We start from the raw sequence: 18458 nt of genomic DNA, 5'->3' as shown, positions 1-18458 counted from the left end.
CTCCGCCTTAAGACATCTAGCCTTTATATGATATCTATGGTGCCACTAACCAACGAGAAGCCCCAGGTGCGGCCCCGCCTCGATCGACGTCATCACTTTGCCCCTAACCAATGAGAAGCGTTATGGGCGGGGCTGCACGTGCAGCCCCGCCCCAGGTGCAGCCCCGCCCCGATCTGCAGGCTGCAGCCAGGTGTACTTGTCTATATCTGCATATTACAGCGATCTCTGTGTTAGCTTTGTGTGTAGCTGCTATCAGTGACGTCCTTGAAGGTCACATGATTATGTCTCTTCTTCATGTTCCATATATGGAGTATTATTGTGCATATAGCGCCCTCAGGCTATTGGTATGAATTGAAAACACAGCACATCTCAGTAAGAAGCGCTCATAATGATTACATCGACGCATTTGGGTATAAATTCAAGAAATATTATTCCTGTCTATAGAAATATGATGTAAATCTATGAGAATATATCAATATTTCTCCAAGTCTGCACATTTTTGAGCTAAAAGCCCTGAGGGACGTTGTTTTGTATAGCACTGTCATGACAACAGCACAGAGTTTTTTTTTATGAATGGACCAGCTGACGCTCATAATTCATATTAAAGGGATCAACGCATTTTTTCATTTCATAACTCCTGACACAAATTAAGACATAACTGTCACTATAAGTTTCTCAGAATACAATAGTTGTCAAATACTGAAACTTGAATCTTATATCTTTTTAATGATGTATAGTTTGTCAAGGTAAAACATTTAATCTGATAGTAACTTTGAACTAAATAAATAAAAAAATGCTTCAGTGCGCCGACGCACTGGTGCAGCTTAACAGGTTAAAGAAAGAACTGATTCCCCCAACCCTGAGCACACAGAGTTCTCGGATCATAGTGCGCGCCGCCCACGGGTCCCGCCACTGTCGTCCCCATCTGTCACAGAGTTCTCGGATGACAGCATGCGCCGCCCACGGGCCACGCTCCTCTCATCCCCCTCTGTTGCCAGACCCCTGCCAGAGCATGCCCCCGTGGGACGCTGGTCCTCCCCTGGCCTCCTCTGGCAGGACGCGGCTAATGACCGTGCCCCCGCACAGGGCCGCTATGCCACCCCCGCCTGGGCCGGTCATTCCGCCTCGCTGCACTACCGACGGTACGTCTGTGGTTCGTATGACCCCGCTGGCACAGTTTCTGGAGGCCTGGCTAGAGCTTCCCAGACTGCCCCGCTGGGTCGCGAGAACCATCAGGTTCGGCTACGCGATTCATTTTGCGCGGTCTCCTCCCCGCTTCAGGGGAGTCCGCTTCACTATGGTCCCTGTCATGAGAGTGGAGGTCGACACCCTACTGGCGAAGGGTGCGATCGAGATTGTCCCTCCAGCGGAAGTGAAATCTGGCTTCTACAGCCCTTACTTCATTGTACCGAAGAAATCCGGTGGGTTACGGCCAATCCTCGACCTGCACGTCTTGAACCGCTCCCTTCACAGGCTGCCGTTCAAGATGCTCACGGCCAAACGCATCCTCCAGTGCGTGCGGCCGCAGGATTGGTTTGCAGCGATCGACCTGAAGGACGCCTACTTCCATGTCTCCATCTTACCTCAACACAGAATGTTTCTTCGGTTTGCTTTCGAGGGGCGGGCATACCAGTACGCGGTTCTCCCATTCGGGCTAGCCCTGTCTCCTCGCGTCTTCACGAAGGTCGTCGAGGCAGCCCTTGTTCCCCTCCGGGAACACGGGGTTCGCATCCTGAACTATCTCGACGACTGGCTGATCCTAGCTCACTCTCGAGATCAAGTTTGCAAACACAGGGACCTAGTGCTCCGGCACCTAGCTCGTCTGGGCCTTCGGGTCAACTAGGAGAAGAGCAAACTCTGCTCCATGCAGAGGATCTCTTTTCTCGGTATGGAGATCGACTCGGTCGCCATGTGCGCGCAGCTTACGAGCGAGCGCGCGCAGTCACTGCTGACTTGCCTTCGCCGGTTCGAGGGCAAGAGCACGGTTCCACTGAAACTATTTCAGAGGCTCCTGGGGCATATGGCATCCGCAGCCGCAGTAACGCCGCTCGGATTGCTTCATATGAGACCGCTTCAGCTTTGGCTTCGCGATCGAGTCCCGAGGTGGGCATGGCATCACGGCACGCTCCGAGTTCCAGTGACTCCGGCCTGCCGTCAGACCTTCACCCCGTGGTCATTTTCTACGGGACGGAGTGCCCTTAGAACGAGTTTCCCGGCATGTTGTTGTATCAACAGATGCCTCCACCACGGGCTGGAGCGCCATGTGCAATGGACATGCTGCCGCAGGCTCCTGGACAGGACCTCAGCGCCTTTGGCATGTTAATTGCCTCGAGTTGCTGGCTGTACGTCTCGCCCTGCACCGCTTCCGTGCGTTGCTCAAGGGTCAGCACGTACTAGTCCGATCACACAATACCGCGACAGTAGCGTACATCAACCATCAAGGTGGTCTACGCTCCCGCCGTATGTCGCAACTCGCTCGCCACCTCCTCATATGGAGTCAGAAGCATCTGAGGTCGCTTCGAGCCATTTATATCCCGGGAGACCTGAACCAGGCAGCCGACGAGCTGTCTCAGCTTCGGCCTCTCGCTGGAGAATGGAGACTCCATCCCCAGTCGGTCCAGCTGATTTGGGATCAGTTCGGGGACGCACAGGTAGACCTGTTTGCCTCCCACGACTCGTCCCACTGCGACCTGTATTATTCCCTGACCGAGGGCACGCTCGGCACGGATGCACTGGCGCACAGCTGGCCGCGGGGCCTACGCAAGTATGCGTTTCCCCCAGTGAGCCTTCTTGCGCAGACCTTGCGCAAGATCAGAGAGGACGAGGAGCAGGTCATTTTGGTTGCCCCGTACTGGCACAACCGGACCTGGTTCTCAGAACTAGTACTCCTCGCGACAGCACCTCCCTGGCCAATTCCCCCGAGGAAGGACCTGCTTTCTCAGGGACGGGGCACCCTTTGGCACCCTCGTCCCGATCTTTGGAACCTCCACGTGTGTTTGAGTACCCTACCACCAGCGGTGGTGGCTACCATCACTTCCGCTAGAGCATCGTCCACGAGACATGCCTATGCGTTGAAGTGGAACCTCTTCGTCAACTGATGTTCTTCTAAACATCAAGAACCCACGAAATGCCCGATCAGTGTCGTGCTTTCCTTCCTGCAAGAAGGGTTGGAGCGAAGGCTGTCTCCCTCCACCCTGAAAGTGTATGTTGCCGCCATTGCCGCACATCACGACGCAGTTGATGGTAAGTCTCTGGGAAAGCACGACCTGATCATCAGGTTCCTGAGTGGAGCGAGGAGACTGAATCCTCCTCGCCCTCCCCTCGTACCCTCTTGGGACATCTCAGTGGTTTTAACTGCCTTTTAAGTGCTCCCTTTGAGCCTCTGCAATCAGTGGAGCTTAAGTTCCTGTCAATTAAGAAAGCGCTCCTGGTTGCATTGGCCTCCATCAAGAGGGTAGGGGACCTGCAGGCATTTTCGGTTGACGAAGCGTGCCTGGAATTCGGGCCGGCTAACTCTCACGTGATCCTGAGACCCCGGCCTGGATATTTACATTTACATTTATGCATTTGGCAGACGCTTTTATCCAAAGCGACTTACATTGCATTATCCTATATATTTTATACTTAGGTATGTGCAATCCCCTGGGATCGAATGCTTGTTAACGCAAAGCTACAGGAAAGCCCAAGGTTCCTACCACACCATATGTGCCCAAGGTTCCTACCACACCCTTTCGAGACCAGGTAGAGTGTGGCATCCTCTTGGACTCTAGCGCATGGCGCCTCGCTAACAGACATTTGTAGAGCTGCAGGCTGGGCGACACCTAACACATTCGCGAGATTCCATAATCTCTGAGTGGAGCCAGTTTCTTCTCATGTACTCGCTTCAACTAGCCGGTGCTAGATTCTGTTCAGGTGTCTTCGCTTGCTCGCCATTCCTCTCCACGGACGGGATACGTGCGATATTTTCCTCAGGTGAGCCTAATAAGCCCTGAGTCTCCTCCAGCACTGTCGACGTCAACGCCAGAGTTTTGCCACCAGCAGCTTTCGCGCTTGGCTAGGTGCCTCCATGTGCATGGTTCCCCCTCTTGGCGACCCCCACATGTGTATTTCCACTGTAAGCCTCTCTGAGCATGTGTCTTTCCCTCGGCAAGCCACCTTGCCACCCCTGGGGTTGAAACATTCCACCTGCGGCTGGACACCCCAGTGATACTCCATATGCAGCCCCTCTGGGTCTTATGTGTATTCCAAGTCCCCCCCTTCGGGCTGGGCATAATTGCATATTTCCTCTGAGATATGCTTCCCAGTGTACCTTGGTATTCCTGTGTTAAGTAGGACTCTTTCGTCCGTGCTAGTCTCACGACAGGGAGCTCAGACTTTCGCAGGGCACTGGAAGACAGCCGAGGTGGCATGATTAGACTGGGGACCCCATTCGTCGTCATCCGACGTAACTCGGAGTGACCACGAAAGGGAACGTCTCGGTTACGTATGTAACCCTCGTTCCCTGAGTAGGGAACAGAGACGTTACGTCTCCCTGCCACTTCTGCTGTATCGCTGGGAACGCCTGAGTTCAGTCTCGGCTCCTCAGCGAAGTCATATCTGCATGTTGCCGGCGTAATTCCTTATATACCCCCAGGGTGGGGCGGAGATACGCTATGCAAATTCCGCAGACCCATGGCATTTCATTGCCATTGGCTCGTTTTATATACTCGAAGGTGATAGGCTTTCTATGCGAAACCCCATTCGTCGTCATCCAACGCAACGTCTCCGTTCCCTACTCAGGGAACGAGGGTTACATACGTAACCGAGACGTTTTCCATGCCACTGTTCTATAGAGTCAGCAGCAGTCTAAAATTTATATCAACAGCACGATTAGTTTTAACAGTATGTAGCTAACCATTGTATATCAACATTTATTAATTCAAAATCACAAACATGCATTATAGCTGCATATTTATACTCTAGAATGCTTTGCCGCGCTACCACAGCACATGATCCCTAAGGGAACATCTGCCAATTCCTCCAAGTTGTTAAAACGTACCATTTGTATGAATTAAAATGACTTTTAATATAAAAAAAACAGACATGTTCAAAATCCAAAGCTTGATTGTATTGGTAGTAGATATAATAAAATATAATACAAGTTTTTTTTTTTTTTTTTTCATGTTTCAAAGGTTGTAGTTCCTATTAAACCGACTGACTTTGAAATTGTGCCAATAGCTCCCTGTATGCACAGTACACAATTAGATTTTTATAAAAAGATTAGGCCTACTGTAATTCACATAATTCTGCAATTCACCAAATGTTTTTTATTTTTAATTAATAAATTATATTATAATAAATCATGGTCATCGGAACCATTGTATATGGGTGGGACAAGAGCCACCCACTTTTTAAGACCAATGATATTGGACTCACTCACTTTTACCGTCTCTAATTCAGCGCATATGTCTGTTCACTTTTCAGAGCGCCGTCAGTCAAATCCATTCCACTTGAGGAATGCCCTAATAAATTAAACTCCATTCCTCGTTTTAGCTACACCGTTGATTTCCACAAAACACTTACTTTTCAGGCTAGACGAGTCAATGCGCATGTGCTGTCCTAAGCGTGATTCTCAGGTTCCTATGTGAACCGGAGCTTCTAACAGATCGACCAATCAGTATTTGGCTCTTTTACTTAGAACAGGGTTTCCGCGGAGTCATAAAAAGTCATAAAACGTCTTAAATTGAATAATCTGAATTTTAGGCCATAAAAAGTCATAAAAACGTCCGGATTTTCCATACAAGGTCATAAATTTCATTTAGCCACGTCTTAAATTGATATGCTCGTTCATTCGTTGGTTCTACCATTGCTTTTCCCCCCTGAAAATGCGCTGGCGGCATAATGTTAAATGCACAGGTTAAATGCGCCAAAAGCGGAACGCTCATTTGAAACGCGCGCCACACGAACCATTTACCCGCTCGGCTCCAAGTCCAAACGGCAGCGCAGCGCGAGCTCAATAGAACTGATGCGTTTACTCTGATCGTCTCGGTCACAAGATCCAGTGAGAAGTGCTTGAATTCAGCGAAGAACACACTGTCTCAGTGATTTAAACCAGTTTAAAGGCAGATTAAACAGCGCTGACCAACAGGAGAAACTCTGCACAACGATACAGTCTGAAGGCTTTTCCGTCTACAATCTCCCATCATTTATCATGGATTTACTGTAACGTTAGCCTAGTAATATTAACTGCACCATGTGGGATATACATATTGAATTTTATTATATTATTAGTGCTGATAATGTATTAAAGGACTAATGGAATATTTACAGTATTTAATAATGTATTTAGGCTACTGTTTTTCATACATTTCCTGAAGATATGTGCCATCAAAGTTAGGCAACACAAACCTGTTTCAAGACTTGGCCCCTATTAGCACATGCAGAAACTAAGTAATTATTTTCCCAATAAAGATATTTATTTTGTTAAGGACAAATGACAAATGTTTGAATGTCCTACCTCAGATTTGTGAAATGTTCACCTGTTTTAGCAAGTGTTTGTCATTATATTTTCTGACAATAAAGAGTAAAGTTAGTTTAAAACCACAATTAAAGCTCTGGTTTCTACAACTTGCACTTAGAAGTAACAGTCTGCCTTTAAACTTGAAAGAAATAAAGATTTGACATTTATCGTGATAATTATCGATATTGACTAATATAAAACAATTATCGTGATAATTGTTTTTGGCCATATTGCCCAGCCCTAACTGAAATCTCCCGGTCTATCACAATGGGAAAGTGTACATTTAACGAGCCATGGCTCAAAGATGGTGTGTTTAGTAGTTGGCTCAAGCCTGTTGCAAATAATCAGTATCAAGCATATTGCACACTGGGTAAGAAGGCGTTGGAGCTGTCTTTAGGCATTTAAATAATACATCTTGTTACTTTCAATGAAAGTCAATTAAAAAAAAAAACTTTTGAAAGGAATTTTAATGATTTTTCGTAATTCGTGTAGGTCATAAATTTCAATCATAATGGTCATAAAAAGGTCTTAAAAAGTCTTAAATTTGACTGACCAAACCCTGCAGAAACCCTGTTAGAAGGCGGGATAGTTTATTAATGTATATGAATCTTAATTGATTACAGGCTATTAGAGCTGGTTTGGTTGCTGAGAGACGGAGATGCGCAGAGAAGGCAATTAACACGCTGTTTGATTTGTGATCATGCTGTGCTTATTCCATTCATTCGAGTATCATATTGTACAAGGCTTAAATCATTTAAATATACATACAATAATATACAAAATCATATCGTAGAACATGTATATGATGTAGTAGCCTATTGATTTAAGTCACTGATTGACAGTGATTTAGTTAACTGTTAAAACTTGAATAACAGTTTACATTACTCTTGCCAAGCTCTAATTTCTGAGAGATGCACGGATTCGCACTCATTTCATTTGTACTCTCACTCATTCACTTCACTCATTATTGCATAAAGATTTTAGATAAGGTATTTGGCTTTCGGGAACACCCCTAATCTACTCCAGTAAAAAAATTCTGGAGGATGACCCACCCAAATTTTTTTTGCTTCCGACGCCCATGTAATAAATTATACGTTTTAACCACTTGGTGGTATTGCCAGACGTTCCCTTAAGCCGCTTGTCCACCAGCGTCCGATCAATTTTTGTTCCGACGCGACGCCTGTGACGTTTTCGCTGCTTTTCGCGCCGGGAAAAATGTACTTTAAATATGAAACCATAGCAACGCCCATACACAAATTCTCGCCGCCGAGTTTCCATTGGCTGCTGCCCCGCGTTTTGACGCTCTCATTTGCATAAAGTATCCACCGAGATACTTTTTTGCAGCTCTGCTGTTGACCAAATCGAGGCGACGCGACCCATCATGCTTTGCGGGGGCGTTTTTGCTGCCTGACGTAGTTCCATAGGAAATGAATGGGCTTTGGCGTCGCGTCAGAAATCGAGACGCTGGTGGACAAGCGGCTTTAGGGATCATGCGCTGTGTTAGAGCGTCAAAGCATTCTCGAGTATAAATACGCAGCTATAATTCATGTGATGATTCAGGTGATTTTGAAGTAACATTTTGGGCCCTATTTTAACGATCTGAAACGCAAGTGTCAAGCGCAAAGCGCAAGTAACTTTGTGGGCGGGTCTCGACGCTGTTGCTATTTTCCCGGCGGGATAAATGACTCTTGCGCCAGGCGCAAATATAAAATGGGTTGGTCTGAAGTAGCTTCATTATTCATAGGTGTGGTTTGGGCGTAACGTGAAATAAACCAATCAGAGCGTCATCTGACATTCCCTTTAAGAGCAGATGCGCTTTTTCCATAGCGGATTGCTATTGTAACGGCGGATTTGCCAGGCGCGCGCCAGGAGCGGTTCACAGCCAAGGAGAGCAACGCTCTCGTCACGGCCGTAAAAGAGAGAAGTTACATTGAAATGGAGAAACCCACCCAAATTAACTTCGGTTAAACAGGCGTATGATAATTTGGGTAAATGTGTAAGCTAGATGTATGCTTTTATAATAAATTGTCTATCTATCTATCTATCTATCTATCTATCTATCTATCTATCTATCTATCTATCTATCTATCTATCTATCTATCTATCTATCTATCTATCTATCTATCTCTCTATCGTAATAATGTATGATTTGCAAAAATGAAAACTGCTGCTTCTGTGTAGATGAGAGAATCAAAGTGTATGCGCGTTGTGCACACGCTACATTGATTATGGCCAAGCATGCGCCCTTAAAATAGCATATGAATAACATGCGCAACGCGCCACTGACTTTAAACTATTTTTTCCTGGTTAGTGGCGCAATTGTTTTCTAAACCTGCAAAATAGCATGAAGGAACGTTTGCGCCGGAACACGCCTCCTCTTTGCGCTGAACCGCCCTCGGGGGCGCAAGTCTATTTCCTAACTTACCGACGTGCTTCTGTGGAGGGAAAAGTTCGCTTTGCGCGGGTGCAAAATAGGAATGATACATGCGTCGGTGTACAAAGTCACTTGCGCTGGGTGCAAGATAGGGCCCTTTATGTCGATATACAATGGTTACATACTGTTAAAACTAATCCTGGTATTGATAAGATTGCAGACTCTATAGAACAATGGCAAGGAAAACTAACATTATCGCGCTCCGAGAGCCCTCTAGTGGTCGGAAGTATTTCCGTTGTGTTGCGGCTTTAGTTTGTTGTGTTGCATAGACATCATATAGATATCTATGTTGTATTGTACATTTTCCGCTCATTTCCTTTGTGTTGTACATTTTCCGCTGTGTTATTTCCATTGTGTTGCGTATTCATTTCGTTGTGTTGCGGCTTAATTTCGTTGTGTTGTGAACTTATGTTTGCTTTTTAAATTTCGCTGTGTTGCGCACTACTGGACCACCGTACTGATCTGTTCCTGTCCATGAGTTTTTTGTTTCGTTTTTGAGTTAGTCCAATAAAAGCCTGCTGCATTTAGATACTGCATGCTTACAGAAATAGAGTCATACAAAACCAAACTTTATTGGCATGCATGATTGTCGGACATTTACTGTATTTATTTGTGTATATTCTTTAATATTTTTTCAAATGCTGTCATGGGCATGAGGTAGCTACCTACATTGTGCGGAGTATAATGTATTATTATACAATATAATATAGCCACCCATGTCTTCATTCTTAATTAAAAATAAAAATAACATTTTAAATAAATAAAGTAATTTATAATTTATTACTAATCTCCCTTTATGACTATCGCATGTTGCTATGGTTACAAAGGTTTGTACATATTAAACTTGTGGCCATGAGAAAAAAATGTTGTTCCCTCAACATAGGACATGCCACAACATATCACTTTCCCACTAGTTAATATGGTCACCACCATAGTACTACTAATGTTGACTGGATTTTAATTTGTATCCAACTTGTATACATTGTCATCAAGCCATCAGTCCTGCCTTTCAACTTCTACATTAATGATTCATTTCTTCCACTGCAGAGTAGAAGAATCCAGCCCAGGAAGAAGTTTCCAGTTCAGGAAAAAAGTCAGTCTTAAAGATTTTGAAGTTTAAATTTCTATTGTTTTTTAATTATGTTTAATTTCTGTTTTAATCATTTCCAATTTTATCTGGACATTCTAATAATTTAACATTTAACTTAAACAAAGAGAATGGATTTATGTGGATTTATTATGTTTAGGAAAGTAGTGTTGTTTACAATTTATATATATATATATATATATATATATATATATATATATATATATATATATATATATATATATATATAATTTGGAAAGTTTTAATGTCATTTTCTGACAAAAATGGTGTCTTCATTTTACAGTACACAAAATTAAAGCAGAAATGCCAGATAACAGTAATCTTATATTTGCATAAAAAATTACAGCACTAATAATACTGTGATTAGTACTGTAAAATAAATCACAGTAAGTATATAGTTATCATGATGAAATTTACATTAAGCTTACTGTGGAATAGACCACAGCTACTTTCTTTCTATTTTCTGCCAGCAAGTTACTGTACATTTCACAGTGTTCTTTTTACAGTGAAGCTGTTTTCAAAGTTGTATTTATAGTATTAAAAATCAACATATTCTTTTTCATAAACAATTTAGTTAAATATGAAACATGGAATACTCACTGCTGTCTCAATTTGTCCAGATAAATCTTTGTAGTTCTTGCTATTAGGGTCAGTAAGACTGGTTTCAAAAGTCTGAACTATTTTTATTGACATTCCAATAACTGTAAAACAAATGTACATTTATGTGCATTGGATCAAGTATCAAACAATCCTCAATATACAATACAATATACAATTCAAGATAAACAATGTTGCCCCCAATGTTATTTTCTGTTATTGTTATTTGCTTGTGCTCCTGCTAATACAAAATATCTTGATTCAGAGATATATTTTTGTGCAGTAAGGTAGTAAAGACATCATTAAAGTAATTCATTGGACGTCACTCCATAAAATTGAGGCTGGAGTCACATGGATTACTTTAATGGTGTCTTTACCACCTTTGTGAGGCTTGAAAGTTGTAGTTGCGTAGGCTGTCAATGGTGGGAAAGAAAGGTCTCAGATTTCATCAAAAAGATCTTCATTTGTGTTCCGAAGATGTGCAAAACTTTTACGGATTTGGAACGACATGAGGGTGAGTAATTAATGACAGAATTTAAATTTTTGGGTGAACTAACCCTTTAAGTGTCCACTGAATGAACAGGTTTTAGTAACAGTTCTCAATACTAATACAAATCTTCACCATCATCACAATTGTTGTGCTTTATTACACATTTTGTTTTACTGGGCATACCTGTTGTTGCTGCTGTTGCTGCTGTTGATGCTTGTGTTGTTGGTGATGCTGGTTGTGTTATTGTTGGAACTAAAGAAAACAGACATGACTTGAAATTACTTGAGAATTCAGCCTCTATCCTCTTAGTTTGCACTGTTTCTCTTAGTTCATTGTCATGGTTATTAGGTGACTAGTCATTTAGTTCAGCTGTGTTCACCCATTATCACTAGTATTTAAGTTCTCTCTGGCTGCGTTTACACTTGGCATTAACATGCGACCTATATCCGGATGTTGTCCACATACGCCTTGAAAAGACAAGTGTAAACGCGCTTCTGATCAGAATGTTATCCGATCAGCGTGTCCAGGTTCGGAGGTAGTCGAGGACATAGACATAATAAATACATAGACGCCCTATTGGCCTCTGGATCGTACGCCAACGGCGTCGCCATATTGCGGAGGGCAACTTTCCCATAACTCTTATGATGGGAATTGAGAAAAATGCCTGTTTAGTGTGCTGCTTGGGGATGTACAAATCGCCGCACAATTGAAAACAGGTCTCGGGGAATTACCTTTCACAAGCAAGACTGAACATTTGTTTCTGGTTGTATTTGGTCATTATATAATTAGTAATAGTAACGTTAGTTGGCCACCGGAGTCAGTCAGACTTCGCTGTGAAAGTTGAGCCATGAGTTGGCACGATTTATATTATAGTTTTAGCTTAAATATTATATTTTATATAATAAAGTAAATTTCCTGAAATCTAAATATTAATCTATATTTTCTTAAAACCGACTTTTATGACAAGTACTTGTTTTGGGTAGGTACTAGTCACTATTTAATTTACTATTTTTATTATTGTCTATATTATTCTGCAATTGATAATACATTGTATTTGCTATTATTATTATTATTGTTGTTGTTGTAATTATAATATTATACCACTTACAATTATCAATCTATTAGGCCTATAGTTAATTATAGTAAATTATTGTACTAGTCACTATTTAACTTATTATTTTTTATTGTCTATATTGTCATTGATATTTCATATTCTATTGCTATTATTATGGTATTATACATGAACTATATGCTATTATCAATATATTATTATTATACTTATGATATTATATAATTATACTATTCATTAATATTTTATTAAGGGTTCAAAAACCCTTATGATGCCTATAAATTCGAGGACCGTGACGTCGCCCGGCATGGCGCAGCATGCCGGGCCCGGGTTGGGACTCGTATGCGAGCGCCTGGTGGTCGGGCCTCTCCCCATGGGGTCCGGCCGGGCTCAGCCCGAAGGAGCGACATGGGGCCACCCTCCCGTGGACCCACCACCTGCAGGAGGGACCGTAAGGGGCCGGTGCTAAGTGGATTGGGCGGCAGTCGAAGGCGGGGGCCTAGACAACCCGATCCCTGGACGCGGAATGGGCGGTCGTCGTTCTACTGGGGGACTTCAACGCCCACGTGGGCAGCGACAGTGACAACTGGAGAGGCGTGATTGGGAGGAACGGCCCCCCTGATCTGAACCCGAGTGGTGTTCTGTTATTGGACTTCTGTGCTAGTTATAGCTTGTCCATAACAAACACCATGTTCAAGCATAAGGGTGTCCATCAGTGCACATGGCACCAGGACACCCTAGGCCGGAGGTCGATGATCGACTTTGTGGTTGTTTCATCTGACCTCCGGCCGTATGTCTTGGACACTCGGGTGAAGAGAGGGGCGGAGCTGTCAACTGATCACCACCTGGTGGTGAGTTGGATCCGATGGCGGGGGAGGAAGCTGGACAGACTTGGCAGACCCAAACGTACTGTGAGGGTCTGTTGGGAACGTTTGGCCGAATCCCCTGTCAGAGAGATCTTCAACTCCCACCTCCGACAGAGCTTCGACCAGATCCCGAGGGAGTCTGGAGATATTGAGTCCGAGTGGACCATGTTCTCCACCTCCATTGTCAACGTGGCCACTCGGAGCTGTGGCCGTAAGGTCTCCGGTGCCTGTCGAGGCGGCAATCCCCGAACCCGGTGGTGGACACCGGAAGTAAGGGATGCCGTCAAGCTGAAGAAGGAGTCCTATCGGGCCTGGCTGGCTTGTGGGACTCCTGAGGCAGCTGACGGGTACCGACGGGCCAAGCGGACTGCAGTCCGGGTGGTTGGGGAGGCAAAAACTCGGGCCTGGGAGGAGTTCGGTGAGGCCATGGAGAAGGACTATCGGTCGGCCTCGAAGAGATTCTGGCAAACCGTCCGGCGCCTCAGGAGGGGGAAGCAGTGCCCTACCAACGCTGTTTACAGTGGAGGTGGGCAGCTGTTGACCTCGACTGGGGATATCACCGGACGGTGGAAGGAATACTTCGAGGATCTCCTCAATCCCGCCGTCACATCTTCCAATGAGGAAGCAGAGGCTGAGGGCTCGGAGGCGGACTCGTCCATCACCCAAGCTGAAGTCACCGAGGTAGTCAAGAAACTCCTCGGTGGCAAGGCACCGGGGGTGGATGAGATCCGCCCTGAGTACCTCAAGTCTCTGGATGTTGTGGGGCTGTCTTGGCTGACACGTCTCTGCAGCATCGCGTGGCGGTCGGGGACAGTGCCTTTGGACTGGCAGACCGGGGTGGTGGTCCCTCTTTTTAAGAAGGGGGACCGGAGGGTGTGCTCCAACTATAGGGGGATCACACTTCTCAGCCTCCCCGGGAAAGTCTATTCCAGGGTACTGGAGAGGAGAATCCGGCCGATAGTAGAACCTCGGATTCAGGAGGAACAGTGTGGTTTTCGTCCCGGTCGTGGAACACTGGACCAGCTCTATACCCTCTACAGGGTGCTGGAGGGTTCATGGGAGTTTGCCCAACCAATCCACATGTGCTTTGTGGATTTGGAGAAGGCATTCGACTGTGTCCCTCGTGGCATCTTGTGGAGGGTGCTCTGGGAGTATGGGGTTCGGGGCCCTTTGCTAAGGGCTACCCGGTCCCTGTACGACCGGAGCAGGAGCTTGGTTCGCATTGCCGGCAGTAAGTCAGACTTGTTCCCGGTGCATGTTGGACTCCGGCAGGGCTGCCCTTTGTCGCCGGTTCTGTTCATAACTTTTATGGACAGAATTTCTAGGTGCAGCCAGGGGCTGGAGGGGGTCAGGTTTGGGGACCACACAATTTCATCTCTGCTCTTCGCGGATGATGTTGTCGTGTTGGCCCCATCAGACCAGGACCTTCAGCATGCACTGGGACGGTTTGCAGCCGAGTGTGAAGCGGCTGGGATGAGAATCAGCACCTCCAAATCCGAGGCCATGGTTCTCAGTCGGAAAAGGGTGGTTTGCCCGCTTCAGGTTGGTGGAGAGTTCCTGCCTCAAGTGGAGGAGTTCAAGTATCTTGGGGTCTTGTTCACGAGTGAGGGAAGGATGGAACGGGAGATTGACAGACGGATCGGTGCAGCTTCTGCAGTAATGCGGTCGCTGTACCGGTCTGTCATGGTGAAGAAGGAGCTGAGCAGCAAGGCGAAGCTCTCGATTTACCGGTCAATCTACGTTCCTACTCTCACCTATGGTCATGAGCTGTGGGTCATGACCGAAAGGACAAGATCCCGGATACAGGCGGCCGAAATGAGCTTTCTCCGCAGGGTGGCTGGGCGATCCCTTAGAGATAGGGTGAGAAGCTCAGTCACTCGGGAGGAGCTCAGAGTAGAGCCGCTGCTCCTCCACATCGAGAGGGGCCAGCTGAGGTGGCTCGGGCATCTTTTCCGGATGCCTCCTGGACGCCTTCCCGGGAAGGTGTTCCGGGCATGTCCCACCGGGAGGAGACCCCGGGGAAGACCTAGGACACGCTGGAGGGACTATGTCTCCCGGCTGGCCTGGGAACGCCTCGGTGTCCCCCCGGAAGAGCTGGAGGAAGTGTCTAGGGAGAGGGAAGTCTGGGCATCCCTGCTTAGACTGCTGCCCCCGAGACCCGGCCGCGATAAGCGGAAGAAGATGGATGGATTTATTTGCTGTATATTGTTTATTTTATTTTATTGACTATACACTAAACTATTTACTATTACTTCTCAATTTATCTTATATTTACTATTTGCATTGAACTGTAGTTGTACCATATCATATGTATTACCATAAAGGATCTATCTGTAAATATCTATCATTTTAGTGCTATGAAAATACAGAAAGCAGCCTTCCGGTGTGATTTGTGTTTGCCAATTTGTTTAATTTTCTCAATGGCGGTCAATTCTAAGCACAAGAAAAGCTAAAATAGGGTTAAAGACAGAAAATGATTTTTCCACAATAAGAAAACTTTATTTAATTTAATGTGAAATTTAATTATATCTCAGTATGGGGGTCTTCACAATTCTTATCCAAGAATAAAAAGCCAAATACATGACAAGCCTGAGCTTTGGCCATTCCTTATTAAAAAATATATTTTATAAGTCTAACTATCGAGATTTTAAATAACTAGAGATGGAACTTTTTGTACACCACGTACAAACCACTGAAATTGGTTGATACATGTAAACGTTATTTTTGTCTTTATACAGCTGCTCACCCGTTTACTTGCATTTGTTTACAGCGCAGTCTTGCCCTCAGCAATATGGTGGACGTCTATGTATTTAATATGTCTATGGTCGAGGACGCATTGTGATCGGATCTCAGTGTAAAGGCAGTGGTTCTAAATCTTTTTTGGGCCAGCGCCCCCTATCCATTATCCAGGTCCCTTGCAGCATTTAGGAGAGTATTGCAAGAAGCTGCTTACATTAACCTTACTTTCGAAGAAAAAAAAATACAATCATGATTTTTTTCATGAAAAATTACTGTAGAATTGTAGGCCTAAAATACCTTAGTATCAGCTTGTTTTCATCAATGGTATAATTAATACAATTACAATTATTTTGGTTTGTCATGTTTAAATTGTGTTCATAATCAGTAAAAAAAATCTTCTAACAAGAACACATATGAACAATTCAATTATTATTGTATTATTAATTATTTTTTACTATCTTGAAACTATCCAAGCAGCGTTTCGTGCTCAGATGTGACGGCGGAATTAATACATTACCAAAATGTGATTACAGAATATATTTTAATTATCCATCAAATTGTCATTTTCTCCTTACAGTCTTGCGAGTTAAAGCAGGGCTATGCAGTTTCGTGAATTTCTTCGCTGTATTCTCGCTTTTTGCTCGCAGGTTTCTCTGCAGAGCCCCCCCTACAGCTTTGGAATAGATATTTGACAACACTGACGAAAAACTCGTTTGCGACTCTCAGATACCAGAGGCTAGTAGATCAACCACATCAAAGCAGATGGGACATTCTTTTTCATTCGGGTTCGAACAGCGTGAGGGAGCGCAATAATGACAGAATTTTAGCAGATTTTTTTGCCGTAAAGCAATTCGTTACATAACGAGACCTGATATCACGCGATACTTCCTGACGCTGAGGCGGTCCGCCGGCCCAAAGTTGTAAGGGTGGTTTTTCGGCTCATAGGCGCTTGGGGGATGCGAGACGACCACCATTCAACCCGAAAAAAGTCATATAACTATTCCAATGACTCCGAAGCTGTTCGGTTAAGGTAAAAAAGTTACTTAGTTCACCTTTAACAATAATGCCTGACCAATAAATTACTTGGTGAGCAAAGAAAACATTTTGGCATTAGGCATTGGCATTAGTTAATGCCTAAAAATGTAAATGTTTTACCTTATAAATAGAATTTAGTTTAATTCATTTTAAAATTCACAGCCGGAGTGAATGGGAACATGATTTATTGAAATTTTTTGAAAATGTATAAGTGGATCTTAAGTTAATACTTTTTTAATGGCTTGTCAACTTTCCATTCCTCTGCTGTGTGATTCTAGTCAACGCTGGGTTCTAGCCACCACCAGATTGTTGTCAGCATGAAACACATTTTTGAGCATGTGAATGCTGATTCTTGTCAGCGACTGGAAAAATAATAGAGTCGTTGCAAAATAAACGATACATAACTTACATGTCGCATTAAACTGGCAGATTTTAGAATTTTTTAGGCAATTATTTTGCAAGTAATTACATGTTTAATCTTGTCTTGCCTGGATCTTTGGTGTAAACTTGTGAATGCCCCCCATGAACGCCTGAACGCCCCCCTTTCAAAAATCTTGCTTCCAACGTTGTTCTCTGAACGCCCCCGTTGAGAACCAGTAAACTAAGGCCTACTCCTCTGTCTGTGAAACCAGGCCTTAATGTTATACACAAAAAAAATCACATTATTTATCTTACCTTATTATCTACGGTAATAATACACACAAATCTGAATATAGAATGTACCTCTACATGTGTTATTGATGCTGGCGGGGAGACTTGAGTTTGTTGCAGTGAATCCATCCAAACATGAGCAACTGTAAATTCCTGTTTGATTTGTGCAGTTGGCATTTGGACCACATACAGATGATGAGTTGATACATTTATTGATACCTGAAATAAAACAAATCATAGAAACATGGCAGCTGACAAGATTAAAATATCCAGTCTGATATCATCCATCAAGCAAGCCAGCTTTGAATCATGTAGAACAAATAGAAACTTGTTCAGAAATTCAGCTGTCAATTATATAAAAAATAAATAAATAAATAAAATAAAAATAAAATATAGGTTATTATTGAAGATTAGAGAATACATATGGGATAGAAAAAATATATTTTTGAACAACTAGCAAAATCAGAAGATCTAATTTTGTTCATTGCTACTGTTTTACATTCACTTCCACTACCATAATGCATTTCAGTGGATCTGTCACGATTCCTGTGTCTAAGTTCCTAGATTTTATTTTAAATTAATTTAGTCCCTGGTTATTTGTGTAGTGTTAACCCTCAGTCATTGTCCATTCATTGTCTTGTGTTAATGTTTCAGGCTGGTATTTAGTTAATACAATTAATTTGGTTTTAACAAGAATAAACACATTTGAACAATTAAATTATTATGGTATTATTAATAATTTTTTACTATCTTGAAACTATCCAAGCAGCGTTTCGCGCTCAGATGGGACGGCGGAATTAATACATGACCAAAATGTGATTACAGAATATATTTAAATTATCCATCAAATTGTCATTTTCTCCTTACAGTCTTGCGAGTAAACAATAATGCCTGACCAGTAAATTACTTGGTGAACAAAGAAAACATTTTGGCATTAGGCATTGGCATTAGTTAATGCCTAAAAATTTAA

General features: G+C 43.7%; 1 protein-coding gene across 5 annotated transcripts in view; it reads right to left on the bottom strand.

Moving 5' to 3' along the window:
• LOC309482689 (adhesion G protein-coupled receptor F4-like) overlaps positions 1-18458 on the bottom strand; it is a 75062-nt gene that overhangs the window by 37262 nt on the left and 19342 nt on the right. For 3 of the 5 annotated variants that reach the window (XM_082148181.1, XM_082148180.1, XM_082148183.1), the window contains 3 exons: positions 17561-17707; positions 11312-11380; positions 10642-10742 (listed from right to left, as the gene is read on the bottom strand). In XM_082148181.1, the coding sequence (XP_082004307.1) occupies positions 10642-10742; positions 11312-11380; positions 17561-17707 (317 nt within the window). The remainder of the gene's footprint in view (positions 1-10641; positions 10743-11311; positions 11381-17560; positions 17708-18458) is intronic. The other 2 variants (XM_082148182.1, XM_082148184.1) reach the window with 1 other exon arrangement.

The sequence above is a fragment of the Leuciscus leuciscus genome, assembly GCF_965113295.1.
Source record: "Leuciscus leuciscus genome assembly, chromosome: 19".
Taxonomy (NCBI): domain Eukaryota; kingdom Metazoa; phylum Chordata; class Actinopteri; order Cypriniformes; family Leuciscidae; genus Leuciscus; species Leuciscus leuciscus.
Note: the sequence above shows the minus strand (reverse complement) of the source record. Positions and strands in the feature narration are given on the sequence as shown.